The sequence below is a fragment of the Crocodylus siamensis genome, chromosome 5, assembly GCF_052110815.1.
Source record: "Crocodylus siamensis isolate JL-2025a chromosome 5, ASM5211081v1, whole genome shotgun sequence".
In the NCBI taxonomy this organism is placed as follows: domain Eukaryota; kingdom Metazoa; phylum Chordata; order Crocodylia; family Crocodylidae; genus Crocodylus; species Crocodylus siamensis.
In genome coordinates, this window is record NC_143399.1 from 80,638,385 (window position 1) to 80,651,256 (window position 12,872).

Consider the following 12,872-nt stretch of genomic DNA (forward strand, 5'->3'; position numbering starts at 1 on the left):
AGGCACACTAAGCTTTGTAATAGCCTCATATGGGAGGCCTGAGGTCGAGACACACCAACACCTGCATTAAGGGTGCAAAACAAGGGGCTACTTGTAGCTGCTGAACTGTAGCAGTGCCCTTGGAAAGTAGGATCAGGAGTAGATGATTAATTTAATTTCCTTTATTCCAGCTGTTGTGGTGCATACAGAACCCAGTTATTCAGATCCTATGTAAAGCACATGAGTGTTACTCCCTGAGCAGGGACAGATCCAGGCAGGTGCAGCAGAACAGCTGCACTCCCTTTTAATTCCTGGTCCACCCAAAGTTTAAAACAAACTACTGGGCAGTAGCAGCATGTTCTATTCAGGGCGTGGTGAGAAATTTTCTTGACTTCATGGCTCATTATAATCTGCCTGATTCTTTCTAAACTCTTCATTCCACAGGTGACCCTCTTTCCTTTTTTAATGGTCTTAATATTCTGAAAACTAAACTATTCTTTCTTTTGCAATTCTGTTGTCCACTAGCTGCTCCTGGTGATGTAGCTCCTATTTCACTGCCCTGCAGACTGCTTTTAACTCTAGCTAAAGACATTAACTCAAGGGTGGATATAACTCTCAGTGAATCACTGGATGCACTGTCAAGATGCTCAAGAAGACTTGATTTTGTCTTATGAATCTGAAAGAGATGTGCATTTAATTCTAAAGACTACAGGACTAAAGAGACAACATCTTTAGAGTATTTTTTTTACCTAGTTTGTTTTGTATTATATCGAAAATTAACACACATTCCAATAAAGGCATATTTATTTTTGCTTCCACTTTAAACTGAATAATATGGCCCTAAGGCCCCAAACCATATTAGTAAATCTTTTAGTTTCTTTTTACCAGCAGAAAAATTATGTATTATACGTGAAGATGCATGTCACCATCTGTACCCTTATTTTCAAAATCTTACAGCTGTCCATGTCTCTGAGTATATTCACCTTTAAAAACTTTGTGAATGTGTTTTATATTCTTTAAATCAGTTGAATGCTTATGAAGGCTTTGAAGGTGGTAGCGTAGGAGAAAAAAGACTCTCTATTTATACCCAGAAGAGGTAAAAGCTTCCCCATCCTTGCCTCAATCCCTACCAAGAAAAAGCACCTTGGCAAGTGATAAAATAGTTCACGTTTCTCATTTATAGCATCACAAGGTTGCAAGGAACCTGGGCGGTCATCTAGGCCAGTGGTCTCCAAAGTTTTTTGATCGCGCACCCTTATCAGTAAAAAAAATGTTGAGCACATACCCCAATATACGTATATTTATATAAATAAAAATAGATGTTCTAATATTTTCTTCCCGCACCCCAATGGATCATCTTGCACACCCCACTTTGGCAACCACTGATCTAGGCAACTTCCTGCACAGCTGCAGGATGTATTGTTTCTAAACTATTCCATTCTATAGTCCTCTTCACCTTATATTCCTAAGCAATATAAACTGAAGACAATTTTCCCTTTTAAAATGATTTCTAAAACATAACATGATCAAATAGTAAATGCTCCAAAACTAAAAATATGTTGTCTAAAAAGACCATTAAGGCCAAGTGGAAATTTTATTCCATTTAGATGCAGAATATACCAGTATCAATTCTACCATATTATCTACAAACTTAAGTAATAAAAAGTAAGGACATGAACAGCTAAGGATATAATAAACAAATAACTTATTCTTACCAAGTTTAATTAAATGTACTTTAAGTTACAACACAACAGCCTAAGCTCAGATTCACAGGTCGTGGTTTTCTTTCTTCTTCTTCTTCTTTTTTTTTTTTTTTTTTGAAGGTGGGTGCCTGAAGAAAAGCTCTAAAGTTCATGCTTAAGTACACACATAAGTGTTTGACCTTCAGTAGTAATGACCACCTAAACAGCACCTTCTAAAGTCAATGAAAACCATGTTGTCTGTGGGTCCCTTAATTATAGTGATTGATTCTGGGGGATATTGTCATATACAGATACTCCCCAAATTGGATTTAAAACTCTTGTGTTTGGTCTCTATCAACAAATTGTGTTAAGCTATGCTTATTTTTATCATTTTTGTGCTTGAATGAACCATGGTATTTAGTATGAATGTATCTTTATACTTTTATAATATGACTTAATCCATGGCTGTTCAGTTTCTAAGTGGCTGGGGACCCCATGCCCCACAGACTGAACCTGGAATGCTGAGTAAAGTGAAAGGGCCATTAATCCTTCACTGCTGTGTACCACAAAAAGTCCTGCAGAGTCATGTATTAAATAGGACATACAGAGGACATGAGACAGCACTGAAAGCATAGCTCAAGTTTAGTACTTGTACATGATGCAGTTGGGATGTATACATTAGTTGTGCATGAATGAGCATTAACAGCTTGTGTTTCTCAGGTAGAATCACATTGCAAGCTAGTTTATGTCAAGTTTACCCTCCTGAACCTGAGGATTTTGTTTTAATAGTTTGCTCATGCTATCTAAAAATAAGTTCAATTAGCAGCAGAAATGCTGGCTCTGGTTTTTAAGTGCTCTCAGAGAATGAAGCAGCACATACCACTGAGTTTAAATGTACTAAGCAGAAAACACATAGCATAAGAGAATAACAGTTCTGGTCATCATAAAAGATTCTGAACCTGGAGTTTATCAGAAATTTGCTCAGAACCTTATTTTCTTCAGAAAATAAATTACTTATTTCATCAGTCTAAATCAAGTTAAATGAAAAAGAACTGGATGGAACAGATAAACAAACAACGTACCTTTAGGTACTATATCACAGTCAGCAATGGTGACAAGTAAGAGAGGATGGTAAGAGACTAGCAGACATCCCACTGAGGATCTAGATGTCACCAGCTACTAGAAAAAATGCATTCTGCAGTATGGCATCTGGATCTTGTGGGGGCTTATTTTGGTTCATGAGAATAATCCCTAAACCTGTTCCATTGCAACATCTGTAAAATGTACAAACAAGCCACTCAAAATGTATACTGCAGTGCCACCAACAGGAAGGTGTGCTGCACTACTCAACTTGTACACCTAAGCAAGATAAATCATGCCAGTTTCAGGTCTCTTGCAGCTGTAAAAATGGAATAAAGTATTTTCGGCATCACTTCTGATTCATATTGCTGTCAGTAACTAAAAAAATGAATCTGCACTCACCAGATAGTTATCTCCATGTTTAGATTTAAGCATTCGGGTTACATCTTGCAGGTTGTGCAGGTACGTTTCCTCTGAACAGCTCAAAGGAAAGGACACAGCAATGATCCGCTCCGTGATGTAAGTTAGGTCAAGTTCGTAGCCCTCCTCCATAATGTGATCAAAGTCTGCACTTCTGGTAAGAATTAGATGTGGCAGTTTGGGTGAAGTAGTGGAAAGAAGTGAAGGAAAAAAGAGAAAGGTAATGAGTAGAAATTTCTACTTGGATTCATAAAAGGGCATCTATGGCTTCCGATACTTCATTTGAAACTGCAGTTCATAAATGCTGTCAACAAGCAGTAAACATATACCCTTTTGCTATTATCAGTGATTTTTAAACTGGAGCACATGTAACCCAAGGGAGCACATGGTTCTTTGCCAAAGGGTATGTGCCTCAATTTTAATAAATGGGGGGGGGGGGGGGCTTCTGATTGGTCTATGGGTAGTGAATAATGGCATTACCAGACGTTGACAGTAACATCCTAAGGGATGAAACATCAACTTTTGAATTTTTTTTTACCTAGTTTGTTTTGTGTTATAGCAAACAACATATAGTAAATTAATGCACATTCCAATAAAGGTAAATTTATTTTTGCTTCAATCTTAAAATGAACAATATAGCCCTAAGGCCCCTAACTATATTAGTAAAGCTTCTAGTGTCTTTTTACAAGGAGAAAAATTATGTATCATCTGTGAAGATGCACAGAAATCATACGTGCAGAGATGTGTTGGGTGTAGGGGATAGAAACTGCAATATTTTGCAGGAAAATTTGAAAATCCCTGTGCTATATACATTTTAATACACTTCTGAAGGATATTTTACTGTATTTTTTAACCCTATTTTATCATACAGTGAATCAACCTGTATGACAAGCAGAACCAAGGAGGTGATACTTCCCCTCTGTTGGGCGCTGGTCAGACTGCAGCTGGAGTACTGCGTCCAGTTTTGGGTGCCGCACTTCAAGAGGGATGTGGATAATCTGGAGAGGGTCCAGAGAAGAACCACTCGTATGGTTAAGGGCTTGCAGGCCAAGCCCTATGAGGAGAGACTAGGGCACCTGGACCTCTTCAGCCTCCGCAAGAGAAGGTTGAGAGGCAACTTTGTGGCTGCCTATAAATTCATCGTGGGGGCGCAGAAGGAATTGGTGAGGCTCTACTCACCAAGGTGCCCCTGGAGGTCACAAGAAATAATGGCCATAGGCTAGCAGAGAGCAGATTTAGACTGGACATTAGGAAGAACTTCTTCACAGTTACAGTGGCCAAAATCTGGAATGGGCTCCCAAGGGAGGTAGTGCTCTTCCCTACCCTGGGGGTCTTCAAACAGAGGTTAGATAGGCATCTGGCTGGGGTCATCTGAACCCAGCACTCTTTCCTGCCTATGCAGGGGGTCAGACTCGATGATCTATTGAGGTCCCTTCCGACCCTAACATCTATGAAGCTATGAATCACAAAGGCAGGACTAGAACTCAGAAGATGCCTGGCTCCCCTGCAGTACTCATCCCACCAGCTCCCAGGTGGGAGCATTCAGAAATGTGATAATAATATAATTCAAATAATCTTAGAAGGAAAGCTTTATATTAACTGGACATGGAAAGTAAACTCTTTCTTACCTGCAATGATAGCCTATCCAGAAGTGGACTGAGGCATGCCGACAGAGTAGGACAGAATCTTATACTACTGCTACCTGCACTGCACTGGTATGGTGTATGCCTTCTGGGCTATGAGTCAATCAGCCTCATGATTACTTTTGGTGAAATACTTCCTTCTACAAAGGGCAGCATAAGGCCTGTGCAACATTTAAATGTCACTTGTGCCTTATATACTGGGGGGGAATTGCACCCTTAAAGAATAGGCTTCTATTCAGCCTGTGCAATTAAACTGTATTTGAAGTAGGAGCATGAAAAATAAATGAGAATATTCTGCTGCTGAAGGTGCTTATATTAGTTTCATTAAGCTCATAAAGCTTAATAAAGGATTGATCTTTCACATGCCCATGAAAGATCAATCCTACAGCCATCGCAAATTAAATGTCATACACTTTTCCTTCAAAGACAATAAACTAAGTGTCTTTAAATGCGACCTTAGCTTGGAAGGACATGCCCTACTTTGGACCAATTCAAGAGAGCATCACAGGACTGTGATAGTACAACCCAAATGCTAAAGAAATACTTACTGTGATACTTTGTCACAACAGAACGATGAACTTTTGGAACAACTGCTGGAAGTCTGAAACAAACAAGCCAACACAGGGATCAGGTTAATGGCTTCCTTGCTAATGAACGTGGCTGCCTTTATGTTTTACAGTATGAAGTTTCTTCATTAAAAAAAACAAAAAACGCCACCAACCTGTCAAAAACCAGTCTATGGGCCTGAACCAGCACATGGGCAGTGCTGGCCCACCCCCACATGCCAGATTGCTGCAGAGCACCCCCATGTACTGGATCCAGCCACACTCTGTCTGACTCTGTATGCCAGCACAGGGCCATGTCACCTGGCCTGCAGAGCTCCACAGAGGTCCAGAAATTTAGCAGCAGGGGAGCTCCGGGAACCATGGCAACTAACACTGCCACGCCACTGCACCCCTGCCACCAAATTTCCAGACTCATGAGGGGCCCCCCCAGGCTACACTGTATGACTTTGGACACCATATTCAGCCCATGGGACACAAAGAATCATCTAGGTTCAGTGGTATTCAACCTATCATTAAACTTGAAAACAATGCTAATGTGTCCTCTTCTTTCCATCACTAAAGAGTGGTTCCCAAAGTGTTTTCTACCTCTAGAAGCAAAATGAATTTATTTCAAATTTTGGTATTTTTGTCTCCATGATAGCTTTTTTGTGCTCAGTGACACTGACACGATAGTCACAATGATTGTTTTGTGCTTATAAATACATTTATCTTCACAGATGTGGCTGGATAATACGACAGACTCACAAAGCACTACTGCATTTACACAACTATAACTCACAGCAGAGCAAACAATGTTACCCACATACTTAGTCCATTGCTAAAATACGACGCATCATAATATGATTTTACGCATGTTTTTACCATTATTCCAAACATAATGGACATTACCAGTGTATGCCAAAATCCATATACAAATCCCTACCGTTTCACATACAAGTTTCTACTGCAAGAGAAAGACTGTTTACCCAACACTGTTGACATTTGCCATGAAGGTTAGAGAAGGAACTCAAATCCTCCACATTTGAAATGGGATTTCTAGATTGGTAGATCTAGGGTTTTGACATGGGCCCTATGAAAGTAAAGAGATCTCCACATAATCAACTGATGAATATAATTATTAAATAATTACTTTATAGTGAAAGAAGTAGGCAAGATGAATAACTCTCTTATACTTCAGGAACATATATGTTGTAGTAAGTTCTAATTAGAATTAAATTTGCTCCATAGGAAATGCATACTCAATTTCTGTAATTATTTTTCATTTTGTATTAACAGAGACTAAGAATTAAAGTGCCCCGTGAGCTTTCGGGGATGAATTAAATGTTAACAAGAAATAATTTGGCAACAGGAAAACATGGAACATTTTAGACTTTGTCCTGCCCCTCGGGTGTTTTTTTAAAACTATAGAACAATTAGTAACTCATTAAGAAGGTTTTTCTCATTCATCTCTCTGCCTCTGATTTCCACATACAGTACAGATCAGCACACAGTGAAGTAAGGGTAAATAAAGGCTGGAACTCAGACCAACCAAATCAATATCATTTTTGAAAGCCAAATACTCATGAATGGTTTAATTTACTTTTCATATAAGAAAAAAAAATCTAAGACACTGCTCATGGGCTTTTTCAAACGCATTGTTTATTAGAAATAGGAAGCTGCTTAGACACACAAAAATGCATAGACTTGGTACGTGTCCTTTCCACAATCTCTGGAAATAAGCTGCTTTGGAGACTTTAAAATGGGACAGAATGGAAGTGTAACATATGCATCCTCTAGACAGTGAGACCTGGGTACCAAATCTGTCAGATGCCAAATGCCTCTTGTGATGTGACAGACATCCTCAACTTCCATTCATTCCAGTGGTAAAAAGTGAGTAAACTTTGAGCAGTGTAGGAAGCTCTCAGTCCTTTTCACAAACTGTCTTTTAAGACAGGTGTTCTCAGGGCTTGGAAAAATGTACCCAGAACTCGCCAAGTGCTACCAGCAGTGAATAATTAATAATAATCAACATATAAACAACCCTCAACAGTGAAGTCTTTCAAGTAAAGCGATTTGCTGAATGTTCCTCTTTCAGTTGCCTGGTTAACTACTGGTCATCCTGATGGGCAGGGATCCAGGTTTCCATTTCCCATGGAGTAAAAAGACCCGGAGTAAACAGTGGATTTTAACCTTTTACTGGAGGCAAATGCAGATTTCTCATTTTACTAGAGAAACTTGCGGATTTTGCAGTTTTCCGATGAGCCCTCTGTAAGCTGGCAGAGTTCCAGCCTCTGAGGGGCTGGAAGGGAGCGGGAGGAGGGTGGTCAGGCATGGGGTGCCATGTGCACGTATACGCACATGGCCGCCAGGCAGTCTGGAGAGCAGCTCCAGCAGCTAAGTTGAGGGATGGGGGGGATTGAGGCCCCCACAGGGAGGGAGGAAGTTGGCCAGAACAGCTGGGGCTGGGGCTGCTGCCCAGCCAGGCAGTGCCTAGGACCTGGGGCTGCAATGCATGGCTGCAGGGCCCTGCTGGGGAGCAGGATGGGGCTGTGAGCAGGTCATCCAGGGGGGCAGGGTTGGTTCTCCACTGTGGCGTGCAGTCCGGGGGGGGGGGGGAGCATGTGCCCCCAGATATGAGTGTGGGGTGGGGACAGGGTGAGCTTGGATGGGGGGGTGGGCTTCTCCATACTGCAGTGTGTACAAGGCAGGAGCTGCTCTGCATGAGCTTCCCTGTGCACAGGCCAGGGGCTGCTTGCTGCCTGCTTCAGGCTTGAGCTCCCTGCCTTGCTGCTCTCCCCCAGGGCCTCCACAGTACGTGTGACCCAGTGCTGCAGGGAACAGTGGAGCCATGCAGGAAGCTGCCCGCCACTGTGAGCTCTGTGCTGCCCGCATCCCCTGAGTACGACTCTGTGCTGCCACTCCTGCTGCAACTGTGTAGGCAGGGGACATGTTGCTAGGACAGCATGGAGCCCACAGCAGCGGGTAGCTTCCTGCTCAGTTCTGTTGTTATTTGCAGCACGGGGTCAGAGAAGTGCCAGGAGAGGGCAGCAGGGCAGAAGCCCACCAATACACAGCAAAGATGTGGGGGACATGGGTCCTCCTGAACCCTGGGAGTGTGAACCATGCCAGGGAGCAACCTACGCCCTCCCCTCCACCCAAGCCCACAACAGGCCAGCAGCAGGCAGCAGGGTGGGGAGCTGGGCTCTGCTCCGCTGCAGCAGCTGCCTTCTACCAGGGGCAATGGGCTGTGGCTTGGGTCCCTGGTCTCATAGTTGTGGCAGCTGAGGGCCCATCCCCAGGAAAGGTGGTGGAGCAGGAGCTGTGGGTGGGGGGCGAGGGGCACCAGCAGAGCTGAGGAGGTTGTGGGGGGGAGAGAGGGGCAGGGCTGGGGGATTGGGGGATTAGAGGTACTAGCAGGACTGGGGGGGGCTGTGTGGGGGATGGTTTTCACTTTAATCACAGATTTTGGGTTTTTATCAGAGAATTCGCAATTTTTTATTAGGGAAAACCAGCATCCCTGCTGATGGGTATGCTGAAGAACCTGCTATACCTCTGTACTTGCCAAAACTGAATAACTTAACAGAGAATTCTGCTGTATTTTCAAAATCAATTATCAATTATTATCTTCCTTGCTTTTTCATTGTGTTTCCTTGCTAAAACAGCAACAATAAGATACTTTATTCCAATTATTTGTGACACAAACTAGACCATAATATAGATCAAACAAAACAAAGAAATACTCTATTAAAGATGACTGTATTAATCATACACGCCAGGCCTTCGATCGTGATCAACAGCGGTAGGCTCCTTGCCGCTATCTGCACCAAAGCGACTGCTTTTCCAACTTCCATAGCTTAGCAGCTGGAATCACTTAAAATGTAAATTTTTAGGACTGTTTATAAAAATCTATCCATGTACCTGTAATGTGGTTTGGATTTTTATCTGATTGGCTTTGTTTAAAAAAATTGCTTTCAGTCCTTAAGTTTAACCTGGGTATCATACTTGATTGCACAATCTCAGTATTTACAATACTCTCTAGGCTGTGCACAGTATGTATACTATACTCTTTTTATATGCATTTACAATTATATTGTTCCAGGTTCCATTGAACTATAGACTCTGAACATACATATTTAATTCAGTATGTGAAACTTTCAACCATCTTAACATGGTGCACACTATGTACTGAATTTACTTAGCCATTTACAATGTCAAGGTCACCCTGAACATTTACATGTTGATTCTTTCAAGTCAATGATTTGTTTGCTATTGGCAAAAAGCCAGGAAAACACACTGCACGCTCTCTAATCTATCTCTTCTCCTGGCACTATTCCCTGGTTCAAGCATTTCTTAGTTATGGAATATACCTTTCCCTCCTTGTTTTGCTACTTTTCCTGCAGTTTAATTTGTTTGCTAAATACAGTAAACATACTACTTACATTTTCCCATGGTTCTGATACATTTTTTGCAGCTACCTTATTTCTTGAGATTTCACAAATTAATGACTGCAACACAGAACCTCAAGTGCAATTCTGAATTTCAAAACATCACAAGGGCAAGATAAGCATCTCAAAGGTTTGGCATGAAAAATACATAGCATGAAGTTTGCTATTGTGCTCAGAGATGAAGCACCCAGATTTTTCAGGTACCATGAATCAAACTTGCATCTCTAATCTCATCCCCAAATACACAAGGGAGTTTCCCTAATAAGTGTTCTTCTCCACAACAGCTTCTCTACAAGACAAACATTATTTAACTGTGTGCCCTGTGACAGGATCTGGATTGACCAGCCATTTAAAAAAGAAGTTTCAATTTGTAAAATAGGTCTTCCCTTTTTTCAAATTAGGCATGAAGTTTAAACACTCTGATAAAACACCTTGAATCTCCACCCCTGGAAATTTTCAAGAGCAGGTTAGACAGACACTTGAGTGGGGTGGTTTAGTCAGGGATGATCCTGTCTTGAGCAGGAGACTGGACTACAAGGTCCTTTCCAGGGTACTATGAGAGTTGAGCCTGTAAATTGTTTTAAACTCTATCTTATGTTCTCTATGGCTAGGGACATAAATTATGCATAAACCAGTACAGGTGGAATCAGGCTCAAACCTGTAGCACAACAGAAGTTCAGTGCATATAAACCATTATTAAAATGGCTGAAACTGATTTAAGATAAACTTGGATGGATGTAGCATCAGTCTTAACTGATTTAGGTTAAATCAGTTTATTGAATTTCTGTCCAAGGTCCCCTCCAGATTCAAGTTAACTCACAGTCCCCCAGAATCCCAGGATTCTTTGCATCTCCCTCACAAACCCTCCATTGCAGCGTGGGCAGGCTAGCCTTGGCTCAAGCTGTCTGCTCCAGCCAAGCAGAGGTGTGCTCTAACACCCCCTAGCTTCTGATCTGGGCCCCTGCAGTCAAGTGGCTATAGTTTCAGAATCAAAAGCAAATGCCTGTTCACTCGCTTATCAGTTCAATCTATTCAGCTTGAGAAGACTGAATCAATTCAGACTTGGGCTTTTTGACTGTCTGTACTTCGCCTATGAGAACTATTGAGAGAGAAGCAATCTGACACAGCCTGCTGCTTTCTAGAGGTCTGCTGTCTAAACTAGGGCACTTAAAAGTGGAGTTCTGCTTCCCTTTGGTTGTCTAACTGGCACCTTTTTCTTGCCCAGAAGGAGTTAGAATCTGCATTTATCTGACTTTCCAGCACAGTGCTCTAGCCACTACAACACAGGTCAGGCATTATCCAGTCCCCTTTCCAGTATTCCATTTGAAGCTAAGCCACTTCAAGTTGAATTCAATAGGCAATGGCTAAAATGGATGGAGGGCAAGGCAATGGGAAACTTTCTGCCACACTGGGAACAAGATTCCAAGTGACACTCCAGGTCCCACTTCCATCCAGGCTAGCAGCCATATCACCAAGTCACACAGCCTCTGGCTTGCTGTCTTCTTCCTGGCCCTATATAACTGCTGACCCTGGCAGTTCTGCACATGAAGGCTAGGAACAGACATTGAACATAAACTAGCTTAAGTGATCAGAAAGTGGTTTTAATCTCTAATAGAATGGATATTCAGTGCACAAAAACCAGTTTCAAAATGGCCAAAACCAGTTTGAGATAAACCTGGTTGAATTTAGTAACAGGGCTAACTGATTTGGCTCAAACTGATTTATGCAATATCTGTCCCAGACCCTTGCTGGTTTAAGATAAACCAGATGCCCCCAGCATCCAACCATGCTCTCTGGGGTGGGTGGAGCTCTCTGTTCCATAGCAGAGCTGGCCCCTCCCCTCTGCTCTCTAGTTGAAGCAGGGGCTGGCCCTAGCAGAAACATCAGCTGGCATGGCTCCGTTAAGGCAAAGTGGGTGGGTGGGGGGGTTAATTCTTCCCAGCTTCCCCTCTTCCCCCACCACAGCTGGGGTCAGCCTGTCTGCTGGGGAGCAGAAGAGGGGGCTGCAGTGGCGGCCCCTGGAACTGGCAGACCCCAGCTGCAGGAAAAGAACAGAGGGAGGAATCAACCCTTTTCTCTGCCCCCTTCACCTTAACAGGGCCACGCTGCGTTGGTTGTCCTACAGGGTGGGGAGGGGGGCTCTGTTCCATGCTGGGGGAAACTCTTCCCCGGGGATGTCAGGGCACTCATGCCTAATGCAGCCATGGCTCTGGCCAGTAATGTGTGGAGAAGGGAGCAGAGCTTGCTTTATGCCTGAGGCTCTGGTCCCTGAGCCTGCAGCTCCACCACTGTGTCCTGCACTGGAACCTGCTGTCTCCCCCACTCCCGATTGTGCAATCCCCGCACTCTGCCAGGAGTGGAGGGAGCCCCACCCCTGCTTCCAGGAGGACTCCAGCATGAGACTTCATCACTGAGAGTGCAGACCTGCAGGTGCACAGTGCGGAGCCTGGGGGATAAAAGTTGCCAGGCAGGCTGCGTGGGGTTGTGCTCCTTGCCCCCTGTGCAGTGCTGGCTGCCTCTAACCCAGGGCTCCATGCTGAGTGCCTGCAGCTCCATACTCCCAGGGAGGAAGCCCCCACACTGGACTCTGCAGGGAAGCAGGGGCAGAGCTCCCACCACTCCTAGCAGAGTGCAAGGACTGCGCAGCTGGGAGTGGGGGAGACAGGAGGCTCCATTGCAAGGCTTTCCCTGCTGCGAGTGCTGGAGCTACAGGTGGAGAGAGCAGAGCCTCGGGGATAAGGCAAGCTCCGCTCTCTCTTTCACACAGCACTGGCAAGAGCTGCACCAGTGTCAGGCACTAGTGCCCTGATCTCCCTGCCTGCTGCTGCTGCCAGGCAGCAGGGGTTGCATGCTATGGGGGTAGTGTGTGGGGGTCCCTACACCCCCCCCTCCACACCCTGCCCAGCAGAGCTCTGTGCTCCCACTGCCCCTCTGGGGGAAGGAGGAGGGGGGAGGAGTGGGGGGAAGAGCTGCCCTCTGGGCCTGGACAGCATCCCAGAGCCCTCCCCCCTGCAGCAATGGGAGAGAAACAGGGGGAAGAGACCCCCTCTGGGGTGAGGCAGCCTTACAGAGCCCCCC

General features: G+C 44.0%; 1 protein-coding gene across 16 annotated transcripts in view; it reads right to left on the bottom strand.

Moving 5' to 3' along the window:
• The window catches only part of TNS3 (tensin 3), a 505,358-nt gene that overhangs the window by 185,520 nt on the left and 306,966 nt on the right, over positions 1-12,872 (bottom strand). For 13 of the 16 annotated variants that reach the window (XM_090049504.1, XM_090049500.1, XM_090049503.1 and 10 more), the window contains 2 exons: positions 5,353-5,405; positions 3,144-3,315 (listed from right to left, as the gene is read on the bottom strand). In XM_090049504.1, the coding sequence (XP_089905630.1) occupies positions 3,144-3,315; positions 5,353-5,405 (225 nt within the window). The remainder of the gene's footprint in view (positions 1-3,143; positions 3,316-5,352; positions 5,406-12,872) is intronic. The other 3 variants (XM_090049496.1, XM_090049494.1, XM_090049506.1) reach the window with 1 other exon arrangement.